At 50.3% G+C, this 22,881-nt stretch overlaps 2 protein-coding genes and 1 long non-coding RNA gene across 3 annotated transcripts in view; 2 read left to right on the top strand and 1 right to left on the bottom strand.

The window, feature by feature from the left end:
* LOC123465257 overlaps positions 1 to 3,112 on the top strand; it is a 207,168-nt gene extending 204,056 nt beyond the window's left edge. The window contains exon 6 of the mRNA XM_045163928.1: positions 3,004 to 3,112. The gene's annotated coding sequence lies outside the window, so the exon portion shown is untranslated. The remainder of the gene's footprint in view (positions 1 to 3,003) is intronic.
* LOC123331058 overlaps positions 1,234 to 22,881 on the bottom strand; it is a 133,537-nt gene continuing 111,889 nt past the window's right edge. Inside the window, exons 8-10 of the mRNA XM_044934278.2 lie at positions 11,209 to 11,323; positions 6,012 to 6,103; positions 1,234 to 3,339 (exon numbers count right to left, since the gene is read on the bottom strand). Of these exons, the coding sequence (XP_044790213.2) occupies positions 3,030 to 3,339; positions 6,012 to 6,103; positions 11,209 to 11,323 (517 nt within the window). The 3' untranslated portion in view covers positions 1,234 to 3,029. The remainder of the gene's footprint in view (positions 3,340 to 6,011; positions 6,104 to 11,208; positions 11,324 to 22,881) is intronic.
* LOC123331025 lies at positions 6,105 to 10,705 on the top strand. Its single transcript, XR_006547451.1, has 4 exons — positions 6,105 to 6,228; positions 6,621 to 6,712; positions 7,695 to 7,798; positions 10,477 to 10,705. It is a non-coding gene; the product is annotated as an uncharacterized LOC123331025 (long non-coding RNA).

The raw sequence follows: 22,881 nt of genomic DNA, 5'->3' as shown, positions 1-22,881 counted from the left end.
CCTCTGAAGGTAACTGAGCAAACCTCGAATGAATTCACCAGCTTAACAACAAAATTAAGCAGCACTTCCTCTGGTTCTTAAGCAGTTTTCTCTCTCTGGACTTGACCCTATTTTATATTTCATTAGGTTTTTAATCAGGTTTCATTATGAAGTACTTTAAACAAGGTTGGAATTTAACCTTTTAGAAACGTACAAACAGGAAGAATACTTGCCTGGTCTGCCAGGTTTCAGAGACCAGAGAGAAGGGAGTGGGCTTTGCTGGGTACCTGGGAGCAAGCCCTGGGGACCTTCATGTCCAGCCTTGTCCTCCTGTTTTTAAAGTGTAGGTGATTTACAATATTGTGTTAATTCCTGCTGTACAGCAGACTGGTTCAGTTATATACACACACACACACTCTTTTTCATATTCTTTTCCATAATGGTTTTTCAGGGGATATTGAGTTCCCTGTGCTGTACAGTAAGACCTTGTTCATCCATTCTATATATACTTGCTTGCATCTGCTAACCCCACACTCCCACTCCATCCCCCCTCTCCCACCATCTCCCCCTTGGCAACCCGAGTCTGTTCTCTCTGTGAGTCTGTTTCATAGATAGGTTCCGTTGTGTCCAATTTTAGATTCTACATGTGACAGCATATTTGTCTTTGTCTGACTTCACTTAGTATGATCATCTCTAGGTCCATCCATGTTGCGGCAAATGGCATTGTTTCATTCTGGGCTGAGTAATACTCCATTGTATGTATGTACCACGTCTTTTTCGTTTGTTGATGGACATTTAGGCTGCTTCCATGTCTTGGCTCTGGTAAACAGTGCTGCAGTGAGCACTGGGGTGCATGTTATCTTTTCATCTAGATATATGCCCAGGAGTGGGATTGCTGAATCATAGAGAAACTCTCTTTTTAGCTTTTTTGGAGGAACCTCCATACTGCTTTCCATAGTGGCTTCACCAATTTACATTCCCACCAACAGTGAAGGCGGGTTCCAGCTCTGTCCCCTGTGGCTTCTCAGCAACAGGGTAGTAGGTCCGGGTGGCGCCAACTACCAACAGTAGGGATGGAGTGGCCTCGCTTCTTACCTGACAGGCGGCTACACGACCTGCCACTTGGAGGCAACTGATGATGCAAAGGGCTCAGAGCAGCGCGTGCCCCGGTTTCTATTAAGTGCTTGCTGCTGTTACTATAGTGTCACTGGAAGGAAACAAGGACCCAAAGCTCCAATGAGCAAGAGAGAGCCATTTGACTTTGAAGGACACTCAAGAACACAGACTGAACAAATTCATTATTGAGTCACTACTCAGTGCCAGACACTGAACTCAGCTGAGGGTCCCTGCCCACAGGAAGCATTCAGCCAGCGGGGAGGATTACATTCAGCAGAGATTGCCACCAGTGAAGGCATCATGACAAAATGGGACGAGTGTTCTGCAGGGGCAGAATTCAGCTTGCTCTGAACATCAGCTGTCTTACGTGGCCTCCCGGGTTGCGGAGTCAATGCTGGCTGAAATCTGGAGGACAGGAAGTCACCAATCGGGGGAGTATCCTGGGGGCATTCAGACAGGGATGAGCTGTACGAACGCCCTGGGGCAGGAGGGAGCTTGGAGGGTGTGGGGGTCTGGAAAGGGGTCTTGGGGCAGGGGTGCTGGCGGGGGGAAGGGCGTGAATGGAGAGGTGGTTGGGGTGGGGGGAAGGCCACTTGGGGGGCCAGTGCTGTTAAGGTGAGGCCAGCTCCCTGAGCAGTTTTAAGGCACGGACTGGAGGGGTTCCCACGATATAGGCGTGTGTTTGGAAAAGACCATTCTGGCTGGAACAAGCAGAAGAGATGAGGTTGGAATGGAAGCGGGAGAGGATGTGGGGTGGCCAACAGGAGCTGGTCGTGTTAACACCCAGTCCCTGAGCCGAGGCTGGGCTCCAGGCCCCAGGACTGTGATGTAGCAGGTGTGTGTGGGCCACCTTCCCAGTGTGCTGATGCCACCACCGTGGACCACACCCTGAATGGTGCCTACTTGGACACTGGAGGTAGAAGGAGAACAGGTTAGTAGACGGATTCTTAGAGACATGCTGTTTATATGCTTCAAGAAAAAGGCGGGGGGAAGCCTTTCTGGGAAAAACTGGGGCGCTTCACTCTAAAGATGCTTGTCCCCAAGCATAACACACTACAAACTTCAGAGATGCCTGAGCGGTTTGGGGTCAAGGACAGAACTTCACAGAAGCTTCAAGGGCCATGATTAACCCAGGCTCTGTGTAACCTTGTTCTGCACCGGATGTGTTTTTACCCCTCCCTCTGGCTTCCTTGGGGACAGCAGCAAGCACCGAGGTGACACAGACGGAAGCCTGGGTTCATCGCACCAGCCCTGGATCTCGCTCTGTCCCATAGAAAACCAAAGAGGTGGACATCCTCCTTTTTGCTTAGTGCTTCAGAAAGCATGCTAGTCAACCAGCCGCTCTGCTTTAAACTCCTCCTTGGCTCTAAGAAACAGCGGTGTCATACAGAAGATTTCACTTAGGTACTCAAACATAACCACACTCCAACTCGGGAGGCCTCTGTCAGTACCCCTCTCCCCCTGCCCGCCGCCAGGTCCCTGGCTGTGGGGTCCTGGGGAGAGGAAACCCACCTGTCAGCACAGCTGACCGATCACATTACCCAGGATGGGAGTGTGAGACACACCGATGGCTGGAAGGGCCCTCGTAAGGCTCGTCCGGCGTGCGGACACGTTCCGACGCGGGCACCCGGGACCATCTAGGAAATAGATGTGTCCCCGGTCTGTGTGGCCACAAAAGGCCCTCCTCTCTCCAGGACTGTCCCCAGAGCCACCATCCTGTCCCTAGGGCCTCCCTTCCCTCCACTCTGCCCAGGTCAGAGAGGTCACCATCACGTATCAAAATCTCGGCCCGGCTCACGGCTGTGTTCTTAGCACCAGGAGGAACGGGCGGGTCGGTGGTGCTCAACCCTCCCGAGGTCATAACCCCGTTCTCACCGTGGGAAGCTGGTGGCTCCGTTTTCTCTGCAGGAAGCCGATGCTGGTGGGAGTGCCTTTCACTTCGAAGTGGAGCTGTCTGCGTCTGGGGAGACACCGCCTCGGGGCTCCTGTGTTTGCGGAGGTGTCTGCACAGCGTGAGGTGTCAACTGGAAAGCCGCCTGCTGTGGTTCTGGGGGGCTTGGCGGTGCCCCAGCGATGGCCATCGGCCGAGGTGGAGGCTGCATGGGGGCTGGAGCTGGGAGCGCTGCCTGGGGTGGGGTGTGACCCTGGTGTTGTGAAGTAGCCGTTCTCTGATTGGCGACGGCCTGATTCACAACACCAGCTGCCCCACCGCACCGTGCCAGCCGACGGACCTCCGTGCTGCCTCTGGAGTGCGGAGGGGGCAGAGAGCAGCCAGGGGTTAGAAGCAGAATGCCAGCAGAGTCAGCCTTTCATCTCCCCCTCTGTCTATACCCCGTTGACTTCGTTTATATTTTAAATTCTGTTAAAATTTTTTATTGATGTATAACTGCTTTATGATGTTGTCAGTTTCTGCGGTACAACAACGTGAATCGCTTTATGTCCACATCTATCTCCTCCCTCTTGAGCCTCCCTTTCTCAGCCTGCCCCACCTCAGGTCATCACAGAGCACGGAGCTGTGCTCCCTGTTACACGGCAGCCCCCCCTCGTGATCAGTTTCACACGTGGGGGCGCATATATGTCAGTGCTCCTCTCCCAACTTGGCCCACTGCCCTTCCCATCCTGTGCCCACATGTCTGCTCTCTGCATCTGGGTCTCTGTTCCTGCCCTGCAAATAGGTTCGTCTGTACCATTTTTCTGGATTCCATATATATGCGTTAATATGCTATGCTTGTTTCCCTCTTTGACTTCCTTCACTCTGTATGACAGACGCTAGGTCCATCTATTTATCTGCTGTTCTGACTTCTCAAACATGCCATACTCCTTTCCACCACAAGCTGCTTCCTCCTCCTGGAATGCCTCTTTCTCTATTTCACATAGTTTAACACCAACTCCTCTTTCGGCTTTCCAATCCAACACGACTTCCCGGACACCGTCCTCCAGCCCAGACCCAACTCCGCTGTCACGTGCTTTCCAGGCCTCTGGGACTCTTCCTGAAGGTTCTTACCACACAGTGTGCGGCGAGCTGTTGCCACTCGACTCCAGCCTCCCTCTCGGGTCCCTAGCCTTCACCATGTAGGGGATGCTTGATAAATACTGGTTGAGTGAACGTATCATTTAAACTAAGACTTGAGTGGTCCAACTCGTCTTTTCTAAGCGTTTGGAAAAGGAAAAAGAAAGCTGGCACCCAGCGTCCTCAGGACGTGCACACAGCTGTTCTGTAATGAACAGCTGACTGTCAGACCTCCTCACTCACCTCCCCGCCTCTCGGCTCTCGTGCCCTGATGCACAACATCACCATGGGGATTCCTCCAGAGGGCCAGTCGGATCAGAATTAATCTCTCCAAGGCCCCCATCACGCCCACAAGTCGCAGATCCCATGGCTCCTTACTTCCGCACCTGCCCCTCCTCCCTCGTGGAGCTGGCGTCCCCCCAGTACACCCCGTGTGCCTGCCTCTGTGGCTCTGAACACCCTCCCCCATCTCGTGGGCTCCAGGGTCTGCCACTCCTCAGCCTGATCGTGGGGTCCCCCACAGCCCAGCGCTGGACAGCAGGACCTGCAGCTCGGCCACGCTCTTCCTGTGGAGGAAGTCCCCGCAATCTTAGAGGCAGAGACACAGCTTTGTCCTTAGTGTCTGCTCTGAGCCATCAGGATGGCCGACATCTTGCCACTGAAGGACGTTTTCTCATCTCCATGGCCACCCTACATGGCCAGTCCAGCCCTCTACCCCTGCCGGTGCCCCACCTCTCACCTGGACAATGCTCCGCACATCGAACTCGTCCCTCGGTGGTTCACTCTACTGCAGCCTGAGTGACGCTTCTAAGAGATGACTCAGAGCCTGTCACTCTCCTGTTTGTCCCCTGCTTCCCTCCCCCCGTCCATCCAGAGTAAAACACAAGTCCAGCAGAAGCACACAGGTCCCGGTGGCCCTGCCCCGCCCACCTCCCTCTTGTCTGCTCATCTACGCAGCGTCTTTCCTTCAGATCTTGACACACACAGCTAGAGCACGCAGCGCCTTCTACAAGGGAAACAATCTGGCCTATCTTGGGGACGGAGCCTTTTGTGAGCTCAAGAAAGTCCCCCTTTCCCTGGGCAGATGCAGATGCAGAACAGAGTATATGGGTGGCCACCTGCTGGGTGGCCTGGGCTGGACCCCAGCCCCCCCATGCCCCAGAACAGGGGGCTGGTGCATCACAGCTGCCCCTCCCTCTCCGCTCAGGGCCCAGTTACCTGCTGTTGCCTCTGAAGTGCCTCAGCCATGCCAGGGGCATTGACGAGCATGTTAACATTTCTGGTGTTCCAGAATTCTGCACCCATTTTAACCAAAGCTTTTTATCTCTTTATTTCCCACTCTGGCTTGTTTATATTACTTCTTCCTCTTTACTATTTGCTTGGTAAGGTCAAGCTAGCTAATTCTGGTGTGTGTGAGTGTGCGTGTGTATGTTTAACGTCACGTAATGATCAGTTGGTGAAGGCAATTGGAAGGACGTGACATTTATCTAAGCTTTATAACATCAGAGGTCTCAAATCAACAAACCATTTTCCTGCCCATTCCTTCTGGAAAAAGATGATGGCAATAGAAATAGGGTGTGTTTCCTCATCAACCAGCTCCCATGGTGTCCATGGGTCAATGCAGATTTTCTCCAGCAGCTGACATCCCCCCAACGTGGCTGACTGGCTCAGGATGGGGAGGTGGGATTCAGGGCTCCCTCCCTCCCCACTCCCAGCTTCTGCTGCAGTTGGTTTGAAAGTGAAGCCCAGGAATCCACCCCCACCCCCAGGGATTCTGATAATCCAGATTTGGGGACTGCTGCTCTAAATCTATGGCTCTGTGAAAAATGGACATTTGTATGAACCCTGGTGTGGTGATGAGAGTCTGATAGAGAGCATCTTCAGATGAAAATGAAATCTCACTCACGTGGCAGGTGCTGACTGTATGGAGCCCCACTGGCCCTCTGCACAGAGTACCCTCGGCTGGCGCGGCCTCCCTTGGGCAGGAACATGGTGGGCCTGTGGGGTACAAGGAGTTAACATCCCTCATCAGTGATGCTTGGAAGCTGGTGGAAAAATTCCTGCTCTCTCATCCCACCCAGGCTGGCAGAGGTCCCCAGCTGCCCACAGCAGTAACTTGGAGGGTAATTCCATCTTTCTTGGTCCCCTCTCCTCTCACCTGCCTGGCCTCTTCCTGGCGCTGCCCCCCAACACTCAGCTATGCATTAGCGACAGGGTGAGTGTCTAAGCGCACCTGCATCTTGAATGCCTGTATCTTCCTCGTTCCCACCGCTGCTTTCAGCAGGACCAGGATGAGAGGCACGAGGCACTTGCTCTTAGGTGCTGATGCTGCCCTTTGTATGGCCAGGACCAGGAGCACCTTCTGAAAATTTATGCCTTGGTCTGTCTTGCTTGCTCACCGTGCTCTCGCCCTGACTTCCACACAATGAGAATACACGCATCAGGCACAACCAACCATTCCAAGAAGGTATTTTGTCAAGTGTGTTATACTTAATGATCGTTCATTGTTTTTCAGAGACAATCACCCTCTGAACGGAGGACCCTTTGGCATTCAAGCCCGGGGTACAAGGATCACTCTGCAGTCAGTGGGCGCCGATGCTGCCATGGGTATGTAAGAATGTGCATTTGTTTATTCTAGGATGACAGCAAGCGTGAACCTAAAGGCAGCCTGGGAAGCCTGCCTGCGTTAGCTGGTCTTGGTTGGGAGACTCCAGGTGGGCTTTAAAATAAAAAATCCTGTTTCTGAGAGGACCCACAGGGCTGCCGAACCCAGCCTGGAGTTTATTAGCACAGTTAATATCGCATGCAAATAGATTTCCCCGCCTCGGTCATGCCAGTCCATTAATTCAGCCCCTTGTCTGCTACATCTTTATCCCTGGCAGGTTAATCCTGCCAAATGCCTTTGCTGTAGCACGTGTCACGCCGCGCCCACGGCCAACAATGCAGTTTTGCTAATCCTGTTGTATCAGCTTTGTGGCCCTGTCTGGTCAATCCGATGGTGCAAACAGCGCACAGAAGGGTTTTGTTTTGTTTTTTGCCAAGATCTTTCTCCTGCTCTGGCACCCCATACCCCTTCCTTCTCGCTCTTTTCCCCCCTTAAATATGGTTTCAATTAAATAGTTTGAAAGTCAACCACAGTGTTTGGACAGCTGCCAATGGCAGTGCCTTTCAGACAAGGATGTCAAGGCTCTCAGCGGGCCTCCAAACTCTTTCCAGAAGCCTCACCCAGCTGGCAGCTGAATATGCTAAGTGGGAAGGGTTCAAACAGGAAAATCTGATAAAAGATCCACCTTTTCCAAGGCCTTGAAGATGACTGAACGGAGGCTGTTGGTATCATACTCTTCCTCTCTGGTGCCACCACTTCAGTGTCCAGTGGGATCATTCACGTGAATTATTACAAAACGTGCATCCTTACCTGCAAACACCCATGCCAGGCACGCACCTACCACGGGGAAGAGAAGCAACTCCAGGCCCCACAGCACGCTGCGCTTCTAGTCTGTGTCGCTGGAGCCAGGATCACCCAAGTTCCAACCCCCGCCAGACTACTTCTACCTCTGTGACCTCAGGCAAGTCCTTTCTTCTTCCACAGGATGGGCAAAACCTACCGCATGGGATCGCTGCGAGGGTGCAGGGCCTTCACACACGCTCATCACTGAGGGCGGTGCCGCCACACACACAGCAGACACTGTGAAGGTAGGCGAGTACTCGCACAGACGGCGAAACCCATCACCACACTGCCCTGCAGCTTCCTGCAGCACACAGGCTGAGCATGGTCACGTTCCACGCGAGCCTGTCTCGTAGGGGCTTCAGACCCTAAACGTAAACCTCGCTGTCTTGCCAGTGAGTTACTGAGACCTGGCTGTGAGAAGCCCTTTCCTGTCTCCCTACCACCACTAGTCTCTTGAGTTATCCCTGGCAGCTTTGGTGGGCAGTCAGAGGGGTTCTCGGTGGAGAAGCACAGGATATGTGATTAGATTTCCAGGGACTCAGTTCTGGCCTGTTGTTATGTGACTCAGGACAAGGTACTCAACCTTTGAGACTCTTACCATCCTGATGCTGTGAGGTTTGGGGAGGACAAGGTGACGAGCAGGTGAGAACTGCCTGGCACACTGCAAGAACAGTCATCGCCCCTTAAGTAACGGCTCTTATGAGTTATGGAGTCTTCTGCGAGGTAACGGGCTTCCCTCTCCATCCGCCTACCCTCTCATCTCCCCTCAGCTTGCATGGAGACGTTGTGAGAGTCGTGTAGGGAAAGCAGCGCAGGGTCTGGCTTCCAATACAAGGTCAGAAGATGACCCACACTCACTGCCATTAAACCGTAATTTATCCCAAAGCCTCAGCTCCACCATCCCTTTTACATTAGCCTGTGCCTCAGCCTTTAGGCTGAGCCCTAAGGTGTGTGACTGGTCTGTAAATGACAGTGTGTGTGCATGTTTAAAACTGCCCGGTGTTTGGACGGAGCTGAATGTATGTGAGCATTTAGCCATTTCCGTGATAACCTTGAGGGTGGAGAACTAAACCCATCTGATACTGAGTAGATCAGGACAGACTTCCTGCCCCGCATGTGAAAGGGGAATTCTGCTGCGGGGAAGTGCTGTTACTACATGCTTCCCTTGGCAACTCAGCCACTGAACACACTCCTACCTCTCCTGGGTCCCGCTAGACCTGCTGATCAAGTCTAACAATACAGTAAGTTGAGGACTTATGCTGTCCTTGTTACTGGGCCTGATCCTCCACAGGCATCATCTCGTTGAATTCTAGTTGAGGTGAGAGTACTGTTTTACTGATTTTCTACTTTGAAGAAATGGAGAAATGCCTAAGTACTAAACTACTATTTAAATAAAAAGAAAATACAGGCTCGGAAATGACAATGAACTTACCCAAAGCTGCAGCTCAAAAGTGGCTGCAGAGCTGTGGTTTGAGCCCAGGCCTGTGAGCACTCTGGACCACTAGGCTACCTAATCCATCTGTGATGTGACACTATTTCTTCTACTGAGCATCTGAGTCAAGGGTCCTCCCAAATTACCAGCTCTCTTTAGCATTTATTTGTTCCAAGTTACATCCACAGCAAATGCAATTATTTTCCCTTTCCCTTTAATTTTTGGATGAATCGTGTACTTAAGGTTTTTTTTTTTAGAGGGAGGGGTAGGATATGACAAAAAAACAAAACAAAACAAAACTCAAGATTCCTTTTCTGCAAAAATTAGGATATACTAGCCTCTAGCTGGGATTAGGAAAAACCCTATACAGCCTAAGTTTATAGGACAGATCTTAATCCGATTTTCATTTGCCATACTTCACGCTAATTAAAACCTGATGGAGTCAGGCTATTTGCACAAATGAGCACTGCTGACCCTCTAGCCTCCACTGAGGCACACGTGTGCGTGGCCAGGGCGAGAATTCCTGCTGAGAGGGCAGCCTACTGGCTCGGGTCTGGAGAGTCCTGCTTACCTAGCGGAACTCAAACAGCTCTGAACTTTGCTTACTGCAGAAAAGACGGCCTCGGCGTCCCCCTGCTTTGCGGGTGGCAGGATCAATCACACATCCCCGCTCTCGATTAATCTCTCAGAGGCGAAGCTCCGCCTCGGGATGGATTGCTGTAGCTGAGTGCAGCCTTCTTGGGGGAGAGGTGGGAGGCAAATAAAGGCCAAGAGCAGAATAAGCAGCGCCCGGAGTCTGAGAGAGGCTGCTCCATGCCACGGGCTGCAGGAAGCTTCTGTGAGGTGTTGATTCACTGTCAAAAAATTCACTTTTGCCCCAAAGACTTAGCATCCTAGAGGGAGTTTATCATTTCTCCTTGCCTACCTCTGTGTGAATTGGGTGCTTAGATGTGTGTGTGTTTCCTGTTCTTTTTTAGCCAAATCCAAGTTGGCTCATTCCTGCCTCTTGGGTGGTTCTAGGGTTGCCCTCAGCACTCACGTCCTGTCAGAAGGACAGAAGAACGTACTTGGGTTTCTTTACTCAAAAGGTTTTCACTGTGATGATTTCATACAACTGACAGAAACCTGCTTTTGACTTTGCTCTCAGGACACTGCTTTTCTCATTCTTCACTGAATTCGAAAACACTTTAGGGTTAATTAAAAAAAAAAATTGTGAGGACTTCCTTGGTGGTCCAGTGGTTAGGACTCCACACTTCCGCTGCGGGAGCCTGGGTTCAATTCCTGGTTGGGGAATTAAGATCCCATGAGCTGCACAGCATGGCCAAAAAGAGAGAGACACTGTGGTCATCTCAGTTGCTAGGTTTGGCTGAAGGGCTGTGTTGGCGGGGGTGGGGTGCTGATAATCGTTGGGTGACAATCCCATAGGCCTTCTTCAGAGCAGGCTAAGCCTTCTTGCCCTTTCCTGAATCATGCTGTTTGCTTCTATTTTAGGAACCAACCAAAATGCAGGAAAAAAAACCCTTGCTTTAAAGAAACCCAGTTTGTAGAAGCCTCTACTTCTGCAAAAACCACCTACGGGGTGACTTCAAGAGATCTAGGATTTCATTCGTTACAAAGCAGGTTTCCTCAATGCCTTGAACACCGTGCATGAGACACACACACTTCCCGGCGGGGACAGGCCCACGGTGAGAGAGGTACATCTGCCTCTCCCTCTGAAAAGGGATTTCTTCCAAGAGAGCGCCCCCTCCCCGCGAGGTCCCGGAAGACATATCGACAACGGCAGGATTAAGCCAGGCTGATGATGGGAGGATTATTTCCTAACCTGGTGGGTGACAAACACCTATTAATATATGAACCAGACAGCCCCATCTCCATTTTCTCCCGGAGCTGGGGCATCCATGGGGTGACTGATGGCTCCTGTCCTGTCGCCTGCCCAGGCCCTGGGGAAGAGTCCCTGTGGGCTCAGCTGAGACCCCCGGGCAGAGGTGCCAGCGGAGGGGGTCGGGGCTCCAGCACCTGTCTCCCGGCAGTGCCCCTCAGGCTTTATTCTTGGCGTTTCTACTGACAGAGGACAAAAGCGTTTCTTGTCAGACAAAACGCACACCGGGGAAGCGTGCCCAAGCCATTTTTCTCAGGGAAGAAAAGAAGGTGTTGTTTGAAACCTTAACTGGCACTGAGACCTCAGGGGCCTGGCTGGCCAGCTCTGGTTCTCAGCAGACCTACTTTTTCTGCTTTGAAAGTCCTGTTTCCTCCCGCACTTCCTGGCCATGGAGCTCCAAGGATGTCTCCCTGTGAGGTTTTAAGGCCTCTGTCACCACAGGTCTGAAGTCTCTTTGCTCTGTAGAAAAGAAGGAAATAATGCCATTTGCAGCAACATGGACAGACCCAGAGATGATCATACTAAGTCAAGTAAGAAAGGGGAAGACAAATACCATAGGATATCACTTATCCTGACAGGGAAAGTCACTCAGTCATGTCTGACTCTTTGTGACCCCATGGACTGTATAGTTCGTGGAATTCTCCAGGCCCTAATACTGGAGTGGGTAGCCTTTTCCTTTTCCAGGGGATCTTCCCAACCCAGGGATCACTTATAAGTGGAATCTAATTTTAAAAACATGACACATTTTTTTTTTTTAAACAAAGCAGAAACACACAGATCTCAAAATCACACTTATGGTTACCAAAGGGGAAATGTGTGAGGAAGTGATCAGGTTGTGATCGACATATACACACCACTGTATTTAAAATAATCTACAGGGACTACTGCAGAGCACAGGGAGCTCTACTCAGTATTCTGTGATAATGTATATGAGAGAAGAATCTGAAAAAGGATAGATATATGTATATGTATAACTGAATCACTTCGCTGTACACTGGAAACTAACACAATGTTGTAACAACTATATTCCAACAAAAGTTTAAAAAAAAACAGCAACTAATGCAGTCTTGGAGGAAGGAAGCTTTTGAGTGAAATGTGATTTAACACAGTAGCTAAGGGAGGTTTTGCTTCTGAACAGAACGAGTTATCTCTATGCACCAGAAAATACTCAAGAGAAGATAATGAGGAATAGGCTTATGAGAATGTATGAATTATCCTCACTTCACTTACCTGCGTAGCCCAGGGTTCGCAGAGATGCTGGTTCTCACACACACTCACATCTAGGCTTGCACAGCCACGTGACACCCCGCCACCCCTATTCATGGTCTGTTAGGAGATCACCCGAACATTATTCAGGGAGATCACTAGCAAAATTGAGGGACAAATCACAAATTTCCTGTGGTTATTAAGCAGTTTCTGGAGGCTGGGCGCAGTCACCTCTTGGAGGAACCACTCCCCAGATTCTAGAGCTAGGCTCATCACTGACTTGACGCTGGCAAAACATCATTACTGGAGCAGCTCACAGTCCACCTCTGTTATAGCCCCTAAAGAAGACCCAGGCCAGCTAGTGAAGTCCTCTAGACTCCGGCCCCACGGACCACACCTCAAAGGTGCCTTCCAGTCCTGGGGGTCGTGGCAGCTTTCCCGCCGGTGGAGGGTTGCATGCCTGGGGTAGGGCATTGTTCAGAGGAGCAGGAAGGTGGTGTGGACCAAGGCAGAGGATAGAATCTGGGGATGGGGTGGGGGTCCATGCAGTTTTTCCTTGGCAATACTATTTAAAAAACGTCTCTGTGTAACTTTTTAACTGATCAAATTAAACGAGGACTACTTAGACAAATAGGCTTCCCTGATGGCTCAGTGTAAAGAATCTGCCTGCAATGCAGGAGACACGACTTCGATCCCTGGGTCGGGAAGATTCCCTGGAGGAGGAAATAGCAACCCATTCCAGTATGCTTGCCTGGAGAATCCCATGGACAGAGGAGCCTGGTGGGCTGCAGTCCATGACTTAGCACCTAAACAACAACCACCTAGACAAATATTTCCCAGATTTTGCTCAAAGCAAAGCACTTTTGAAACCCTAGACATTTTACCTTAAGCATTTAAAGGTAGCGTGATGAGAAGGGGTCCACAGCAGAGAAAAGATCGAGGACCCCTTCCCACCAAGGATGTAGATGCCCTGGGAGGGTGGCCATCAGTATGGGTTTGTAAAGACTCACCCCGACATCAGACCTGTCGCCCTATGGAGCTTGCGGCATTCGCACAGCCTGCTACTGCTGTCCATGTGCTCTGGCCTCACTCTGTGCCTCAGTTTCCTTCCTGCTCAAACAAGAACAAGACCCTTGGACCTCAAAATCAGACATGTGTCTTTCCCTCAGCCACAGCTACAGTTAACTCTGAGCCCCGATCCTGAGGCCCAGAAAAAACCCTACTGACCTGGAGGCGCTGCTGGTCCTTTCTGGACACAAACCGGGATATCCAGCCTCCTTCATTCCACAAGAAATTTCCAGAAAACAGTCACCCTCATCGTTACACTAACTTCAGACTCAGCAAAGGCAACCTGGGGGTTCAGCTGAATTTCACAGAGACTGTGTGGCTCCAAAGGCTCGTTTACTGGATTGCTTATTAACGGGCTCAGAGATCTTCATCATGTATTTGTCTTATATTTGCATTGTTGGGTTCTTAACTTTTTGAAAATAATGTTTTGATGTAGAGATTGGGACTAGCTGGTAGGTGAACACGTAACATTGTATAATAAATGTGCTCAGTTTGATGGTTGCTTCACAAAAGTAAAAAGAAAGGCTGATCCACCTTTAACCACTGACCTGCTCTCCTAACTGGGCTGAACAACTGTGGGGGTGTGTGTGGGGGGTGGGCATGAAGGTGGGGAATCCTGCCAGCTTGGGTCCTCATTGCCGGATTCTCTTCTGCACATGCGTATTTTTTAAGACAGAGAGACAGGCACAGCTAACATCATCACAGCACCCTTAAGTGCCTCTTAGCTCCTGTTTGACTCAACGCCTCTAGTGACATGCTTTTATGTGTCTTCAAGCATAGGTGGCAAGTAGACGAGTTTCCGGTTTAGGGCCAGGGCACTCTCACCCACCCCACCTCCCCTCACCCCTATTCCACATTATTAGGGAGAAAAGACAGACAGGACGATGACACAGCACTCTGTAGACCAAGTACCAGGCCTGCAACCTAGCTGATGCCACTCCTCTGCCCCCTCACTCCCAGAGGCAAGAGCTGCAGACCTGGGGTCTCTGGAGGGGGGGGGGGTGGACTTTGCAGGCAGGCTGGAGAGAAATGGGGGAATACCAGAAGACCCTTTGCAAAGCTTGTCTTTTCAGCTGAAGATACACCTGACCTCCATTCCCCTCATCCTCGACAGGTACTAAAAATGCAGAGGGGACTGAATCATGGTTTTGTGTCCATTTCGCAGATGGGGAAAGCTGAAGCAATGGGGCCCAAAGCAAACTTTTCTTGGGGGCAGCCTGTTGACCCTGATGAAAATCACAGGTTGCTGGAGGCCACACATATTTTGTAAATGTTTTTTAACTTTTCTTTGAAGCAAATTTTAATAGTTAATGCTTTCTATTTCCTTTACTGCTATAATGGGTTCAGACTAGCCAAGTGAAAAGGAGATAAAGAATGAGGCAGCTTGTTTGGGCCACAGCACTAATTCAGACTGAGTTAGCAGGAAGTTCAGGGCAGAGGGCTGCCCTTGAGGACTTGGAAGGAAGGCTCATCACGGTGACACCCAGAATGTGGACAGACCTCTTCCAACATTACTTACTGCCTTTCCCACTTGAATCCTCTGTTAATAGGACTATGGTGAGCTTACGGAAGGACATGGGATCATGACTTTGCTTCTTTAGAGGGAGCCCTGGAGTCAGAAGGTGAGAATTTTGGTCACTTCCCGCCATGTGACCCTGGCCACTTAGTCATCTACCCCAAGCTTCAGCTGCATCACGTATAACAGGAAATTGGGTTATTATAACTGAACAAGACCATATGTCTAAGGAAGGCTTTGCAATTTACAAAATGTTTCCCCCAACCTCTGCCAAGAGCCTGTAGCTATGTAACACTGCCCACCTTTCGTGGCTGGTTCTGAGTGTCTGGCCATCTCATGCCCATCAAATAGAGGGCATTGTGGCTGGAGGTCCGGGGGAACCCTCACAGAGACACCCTGGTTGCCTGGGGTGGAAGGGTTAAGGTCAGTGAGAGAGATTTTCAACGATTAGCTGACAGTTTCCTCATCTGTAAAATGAAGACAACAGCAGCACATATCCTCCTTGGCCACTAGAGGGAGTAAAAGAGTGAATCCTGGGGCTTGATACACACACACAGCCATGATCATGAATGGCATCGGCAGGCAGCTCACCAGCCAAGGCAGTGGGGTGTTCCAGCCCTCCTTGGGGAGCCCTGGAGGAGTGCTGAACACTTGGAACGTTCCTTCTCAATCACACTTCTTGCACTCAGTTCAGTATGCCAGAGATGACATGTTGGTAGAACCCATTATGTTTTGGGACGTGGTTTTCTCCAACATCAAAGATGAAGGGAGAGAGAGAAAAAGGGATCAAAGTAGAAGCACTCAGTTGATTTATAGCTAGAACAGGCTACAGAATATTTAGGTATCAACAGTAAAAGCAAAGAAAAATAATGGCATAAGGAAACATTTTACAAATGATGTTGGTAGGAGAGCTGGTCAGCAATACTGAACAAATGTTTTGATGGCTACTAGGTAATGGCCACCTTGTGCCTGTAATCGAGCAGGACCTTCTGGGACAGACCCCTCCCCCGTATCCTCTGCTGTAGCTCCTCTGTGAAGTACCTAGATAACAGCACCTGATACACGTTTCCTGAGTTGTTCTGCAGATGCTAAAAAAACCTCATCAAATGAAAGAAATTGACACATCTCCTCTGGAGCCTGGTCGAATCAGGAAATATCTGCAACAGTTCAGTTCAGTCACTCAGTCGTGTCTGACTCTTTGCGACCCCATGAACTGCAGCACACCAGGCCTCCCTGTCCATCACCAACTCCCAGAGCCTACCCAAACTCATGTCCATTGAGTCGATGATGCCATCCAATCATCTCATCCTCTGTTGTCCCCTTTTCCCGCCCTCAATCTTTCCCAGCATCAAGGTCTTTTCAAATGAGTCAGCTCTTTGCATCATGGGGCCAAAGTACTGGAGTTTCAGCTTCAACATCAGACCTTCCAATGAACACACAGGACTGATCTCCTTTAGGATGGACTGGCTGGATCTCCTTGCAGTCTAAGGGGCTCATCAAGAGTCTTCTCCAACACCACAGTTCAAAAGCATAATTCTTCAGCACTCAGCTTTCTTTATAGTCCAACTCTCACATCCATACATGACCACTGGAAAAAACCATAGCCTTGACTAGACGGACGTGGGGTAGCTCGTCTCTGCCGCTGCCCCCGACCTAGACGTGGGGTAGCTCGTCTCGGCCGCCACCCCTGACCTCGGCCGTTGGGTAGCTCGTCTCTGCCACTGCCCCTGACCTCAGACGTGGGGTAGCTTGTCTCGGCCGCCTTTGTTGGCAAAGTAATGTCTCTGCCTTTTAATATGCTGTCTAGGTTGGTCATAACCACCTTTTTCCTTTACCTCACCATCCACCAATCCTAGAATTGTGCATGAGCTAATCACATACCCTGGGACTTCCCTCCTTTGCCTGGCCTTTAGAAACGCTTTGCTGAAACCTATCGGGGACGTTGGGCTTTGGGAGCATTAACTGTCCAAGACTCCCTGTCTGGTGCCTTACAGTAAATAGCACGCTTTCCTTCACAAACCACGTGTCCTTAAGATACAGTTTACTGCATGCGGCTGAGTGGACCCCAGTTTTGGTTCTGGTAACACTGCTGTCTGTGTCTTCTGCCACACAGTGACCCCTATCACCCATATCAAAATCAGTACCTCAATGGTTGCCTGGCCCCAGCACGTCCAGCCTGCAGAGTTCAGCCACCCCAGAGCTGAATGGCTAGCCAGGCCTCAGAGTGGCTAGTGCCCCTCACCCCACCATTAACATGCTTCTCAGGCCTGAGCAGGGAGTGTCCTCTGAGTCTAGCCTGGGGACAAGGTGACAAGTGGGTGTGCAGGGCACACGTGATAGACGCACTCCAACCTGCCAACCTTGCTAAGCCTCTAATGCCCTCCTTCTGTGATATGCCAGGGACACACCAGAATTGCACTCAACGTGGGCCCACTGAGGCCAACGTTCAGCCCACCAACAAAGCCATCTCTGAGAGCCACCTCCAGCTGTTTGAGAGAACATATTACATTCAGACTATTTCATCTTAGTTTGATTTGCTCAGAATCCACTCCAGCCTGCATTCTTCAGGTTTTTCCCAATATGTGTGCCCGGTCACTTCAGTCATGTCCAAGTCTTTGCAACCCCATAAACTGTAGCCCGCCAGACTCCTCTGTCCATGGGATTCTCCAGGCAAGAATACTGGAGTGGGTTGCCATGCCCTCCCCTAGAGGATCTTCCTGACCCAGGGATCGAACCTGTGACTCTTGCATCTCCTGCATTGGCAGGCGGATTCTTTATCACTGAGACACCTGCGAGGTCCCCAGACTTCCCCAATATAAACGAGCAAAATCTCCAAGTTCCTTTGGAGGAACACCCCTTCTGACCTCTCCCTACACCCGTACTCTGGGGACCAGACCCCATCCTGTCCACCTTCCGATGGAGGTCTAAGCTGAAGCAGGGCTCCTGGGCCCCACATCTTTTGGCTCCTACTCACCACCAGTGTTTCTGCCTGTGGAGACGGTTCTCGGGGAAGTGAAATTTGCTGACAGAGAGGCTCAACTCTATTTTGGCATTTTGCCCGAGATTTTATTTTCATTTTTGAAACTGAAGAATCCTTTTGATCAGGAAGAAGTCTCAGAAGACTGAGTCTTAGGAAATGCCCAGGGGCCCTCTGACCTGACAGTTCTGCTTTTTACAGTTGCCTCTGAAATCACCTTTGCAGGCGGGGACTCCCCGCTGACCTCCCCAGCAGTGTAAACGCTCACTTTGGCACTCTCTCCAAATGCCAGAAGATCTGGAATTCTTATCAAAGACAGACTGTGAGCTCGGGTCTGCGGAGGAGGAGAGCCATGTCTGGGGGCTCTGGGAACGCTTCTGCTGCAGTAACCACCTCTCACCAAGCCTGGCTGTGCCGGGTGGCCCAGGAGCCCCACGGGTTTTCTGTTGAAGACTCAGTAACCCGGGGAGGGAGGTATCACTCCCTCATGGATGAGGAAATGAAGACTCGGCCTCACCCACGTGCTTCCCCGACATCATACGTGCTCCCAACGGTAGTGATAACAAGACAGGGAGGTTGGCTCTCTCTTACCCAGACAGTGAGACAACAAAGCTGGACGGTGGAGGAGGGTTTGGGAAGTGAGAGGGACAGTGGGCTTCTGGGTCAGTCACAAGGGATGTGACTTGCATTCTGGCCACAGTCCTCCAGCCTCCAGACACCGGCAGGAACTGTCACCCTTCCTCTCACAGATTGGCAGGCTGCCCACTCCCTACTGCTTTCCCAAATTCCCTGGATGCAGAAGGGAAAAACTCAAGCCATTTCATTTTATTCTTGCTATAGAAGTACCTCCTTAAATGTTGGCTATGAAAAGCCCAGAATTGGCAGCAACACAAACTTTTCAGACTAAGAACTGAAAAACTCATGCCACTTCTGAAATGTACCTGAGAAATGAATGAACTGCTGCATGCAAAGCAATCCTCTGAGGAATAGACTCAGTTGTCAGCCACCATGTTTGATGTTTTCAGACAAATTACTGACCAAAAGGATACCAAGTTAAAATTTTTTAAACAGTTCAATGCCAGTGTATAAATGTATAGAATGACTTCTTTCCCCAAGCATCTTTTAGCAAGTCAGTTCAATCCTGAATTACTTGGAAATAGTGGGCAATAGTTCCAAATAGTTGGAAAATGTCTCAAAGATAAGGCTTTGGTGAGAGAGCTGGGACTTTGGGTCAGACAGACCCATAAACTTGATTCTTTGCTCTGTGATATCTTGGGGAAACCATGAGAGTTCAGTCTCTTCATTATAAAATGCAGATGGTAACCCTTTCACAGGGGGCTGCTGCAGGGATCAAACCAGATAAACAGAGGGTCCAAACGCTATTAACTTAACAGTGAGAACAGTTGAGCCCAACACAACTCAGCCTCTCGTCTCTTTGCCCTTGGGATTCACCTGCTGGTCACAGGAAGAGAATTTTCACACATGTCCTAAGCATTCCTGCAAGAATTTCTTTCTGATTCAATGTCTTAAAAAAAAATCAGCTTGGACACTAAAAAATTTGGTAACCAAATGATTCAAAAAGCAAGTCAGCACCGAAGTCCAGTTAATAGCCTGGTCCCTGGTACTGAAAGAGAAAACCAATTTAATCTACTAGACTTTGAACATGGAAACTTCCTTCACAATGACTCTGGACAGAAGTATTAATTGCTACCTACACAACCATAAAATTAGTCAGCAACTTCCCATTAAAGCTCCTATGCTGAACAATAAGAAAATCATCAGAAACCAAATCCTCCCAATCCAGCTGAAGAACAGGCTGAGAAATAAGAACACAGCACACATTAGTCACGACGAAGGAAAGTGGAAGTGTTAAGTCGCTCAGTCGTGTCCGGCTCTGCGACTCTGTGGACTGTAGCCGCCAGGCTCCTCTGTCCATGGAATTCTCCAGGCAAGAATACTGGAGTGAGTAGCCATTCCCTTCGCCAGGGGATCTTCCCAACCCAGGGATCGAACCCCCATCTCCCACACTGCAGGCAGATTCTTTACCATCTGAGCCACCCGGGAAGCTCCACTAGTCACGAGGAAGATGAGAATTTAAATCCCTGGGGGACAGAGTCTGCTGGAGCTTCTGTCTTTATCCTGCTTTTCTGATTATCCCACACTGGGAGTTTACAATGCGAAGTTGCAAAGGCAGGGATGTACAGGAAATGAGGAATCATAGCTTAACCTGTAGGTTGGCAGGGTCTGATTTCTGTGGGGAGAGGACCCAACCGGAAGCAGACAGACTCAAAAAGTACAACTACTGAGGCTTGGTTTCAATATCCTAGCTGAACCGCAGCCTTACATGCAGCAATGCAGCTGCCCACTTTCCTTCCACGGAAGCTGCATCCGCCCCACAATGCCACCTACATGCAAAGAAATCCTACTCCGGGGGGAGGCAGCTCTTGGCAGGCGTCTTTTCTGCTTTGAGCCTAATTAACAACAACAGGTCATCTCATCTTGGCATCCCGATTTTGTTGTGGGTTCACTTTCAATTTGGGTTGTCATGAACTGCCTCAGTCAGGAGGAGATTAGGGAGCAATGTTCCCCAACCCTCCTCTACACACGCACACACACACACACACACGCACACACACACACACAGCCTCCCCCGCTCCCCTAGTCCTTGCTGCTGGGACTAAATCTACAAGCACGCAAGTGCCATTAACTGACATTCATCAAAACACTCTCCATTGTTCGCAGACATGAGCGGCCGAGAGGTGGAAATTACTTGGCATTTCATTTTAATCTGTATTGAAGACTTGCCTGACAAAACATATTAAGTGTAAGAATTGCCGGCTTGGGAATGAAGCTCTGTTTATGGCCTGCCCCCCTATTTTCCTTCGCTAAAGGAAAGGCAACGACACTCCCCCATCCTTCCCTACCTTCTGCCGCTTACCCACCCCCACCCCACCACCATCAGCCACGAAACCCTAACACTGAATTTTCCTCTGTGAGTGTGGCTTTTGTTAGCAGGGCCTACAGAACTGTCATAAACATTCTGTGCCTCTGCACCAGCACCTGAGGTTTTAAAACAAGAACAGAAACCCAGCAAACTCTGCCTTGAAGACGGTGTTTTCGGTAGCATCTCCCTCGGGATGGTACCTGGTGGTCACGTTGCTGCAGACCACAAGGCTGTGTGCTTCTCTGGAGAGAGACTGTCACCAAACGCTTGTGACAAAGAACGGATGCCATGCTAATGGATGCGCATAATTACCAAGGGACCCTGATTCCCGCTGCTGCGGCTGACGACGGTTGCCGAGTGCAGTAGCCTACATACAGCGCTCGCAGGTCTAGTTCACCTTCTGGGACTCTTCAAGTTCACATTTTTATCTTTCAGGGTAATTTTGCATTGTGTTGACAATTAGAAGTCATTAAAGCCTCTCAGAGAGGGAAGCCTGTTTATTTTTCCTGCTTTTCCCAGTCTCTTTCTAGATTATGGGGCTGCACTCTTGGGGTAAGGCACAAGGTGAGTGGTCCCCACTTTCGAGGCTGTGGCTGGCCAAGTGCAGGCTTAGGGACCCCAGGGCGAGGAGGAGTGATGGCTGACCCCTGGCACAGGCAGTTGGGGGCTGGGACAGGTCAGCAGGGACCCACAAGGACACCTGAGCTTGTCCATTTTATGCTCGCTCTGCTCAGGAGCCTTCTGATGGCGGAAACGGTGCTGTTGGCGAGTAGGTGGCATAGGGATACCCTTTGTCTTGTGTTTGGCTGTGATAAAATCTGTGTACTGGGCCTTTCCAGAGTTCCTCTTCTTGAAAGTGAAAGTTGCTCAGTCATGTCCGACTCTTTGCGACCCCATGGACTATACAGTCCCTGGAATTCTCCAGGCCAGAACACTGGAGTGGGTTGCCTTTCGCTTCTCCAGGTCCTCTTCTTCTTGATGAACTTTCTATTTCTAAGCTTTGAAGCGCCACAACCCCTCCCGCTACCACCACCCCAGGCAGGAAGTCTGACCTTCCAGGCTTGGCTTTACTGACCTTGGTGAGGGTCATGTAGGTAACAGTGGCCTCTGTTGTCCCCCACTGTGACTGGAAATACACAAGAGGTGCGCATTTCAGCCCTTCCACTGGGCCTTTTGCCATTCCCAGGGTTTGTGGAATCAGCTGAAGAGCAGAGGGGAGGACAGGCTGGCTGAGATAAGCTGCAGTAGCAAGGCCTCAGCCAGTTCTTCCCAGGAGGGAGCTCTCCCTTTCCCTTCACACTGTGGGCCCTGGGGGCTTCTGCTCAGGGGTGTGGAGGGGAGGCGAAACCAGGAGAGTTGACTTCAAAGTGGTGGAGAAGCCGCCCACCCAGGGGAAAGCTTGTGGGCGGGGTGCCATTTTCCGCCCCACCACAGGCATCAGACCTGCCTTGCTACCTCACCCTGCAGTAAGCATCTCTGGTCAAGTTTTGGTGAACACATATACGTTTTTTGGAGGGTGTGCGGGCACTTTTCCATAATGCACAAGAGAAAGCCCGTTGCTGATAAATTTATAATGCAACTATCTCAGGCTGACACCCAGAGACTAGAATCCATTTGTTATGACGGCTTGCAGGCTCGTTACCTGTCATGCCCTGAATAGATTCAGCCCTTCCTTCCTCTTGTGCCCCATCCAGGCTACCCTGTGGGCATGCTCAGTCACGTCCAACTCTTCATGATCCCATGGATGGTAGCCCGCCAGGCTCCTCTGTCCATAGGGATTCTCCAGGCAAGAATACTGGAGTGGGTTTCCATGCCCTCCTCCAGGGGATCTTCCCGACCCAGGGATCAAACCCACGTCCCTTATGTCTCCTGCATTGGCAGGCGGATTCTTTACCACTGAGCCACCTGGGAAGCCTGATGCACTGCAAAAGCTCAAAGATGTGACCTTTTGAAAAGATCTGAGAAGAATAACATCTACCCGGTTTTCAGTCATCATTTCAGTCTGTTACCTTTTGATTTGGAAGATAACTACTATAAGAGAGACTTGCATATGGCCCGTTTTCAAGGGCAGATGTGAATGGAATGGTAATTACTTTGCTAAGAGTCATAGAGATTCACTGGAATGAACTGCGTGGTATAGTCACATCATGTCTAGAAAGCATAAGCAAGACAACACCTATTCTAAAGCTGTGGTCCATAACTCGATTCTCTGTCATATAAACATCAAACAAATGATAATGCTCTATTAGCTTCCCCTGGTATAAACAGTCTTCTGCTTCAGGAAGAAGGTAATTTCTCAGATTATC

The sequence above is a fragment of the Bubalus bubalis genome, chromosome 21 (assembly GCF_019923935.1).
Source record: "Bubalus bubalis isolate 160015118507 breed Murrah chromosome 21, NDDB_SH_1, whole genome shotgun sequence".
Taxonomy (NCBI): domain Eukaryota; kingdom Metazoa; phylum Chordata; class Mammalia; order Artiodactyla; family Bovidae; genus Bubalus; species Bubalus bubalis.
This window is presented reverse-complemented; position numbering and strand designations above follow the sequence as displayed.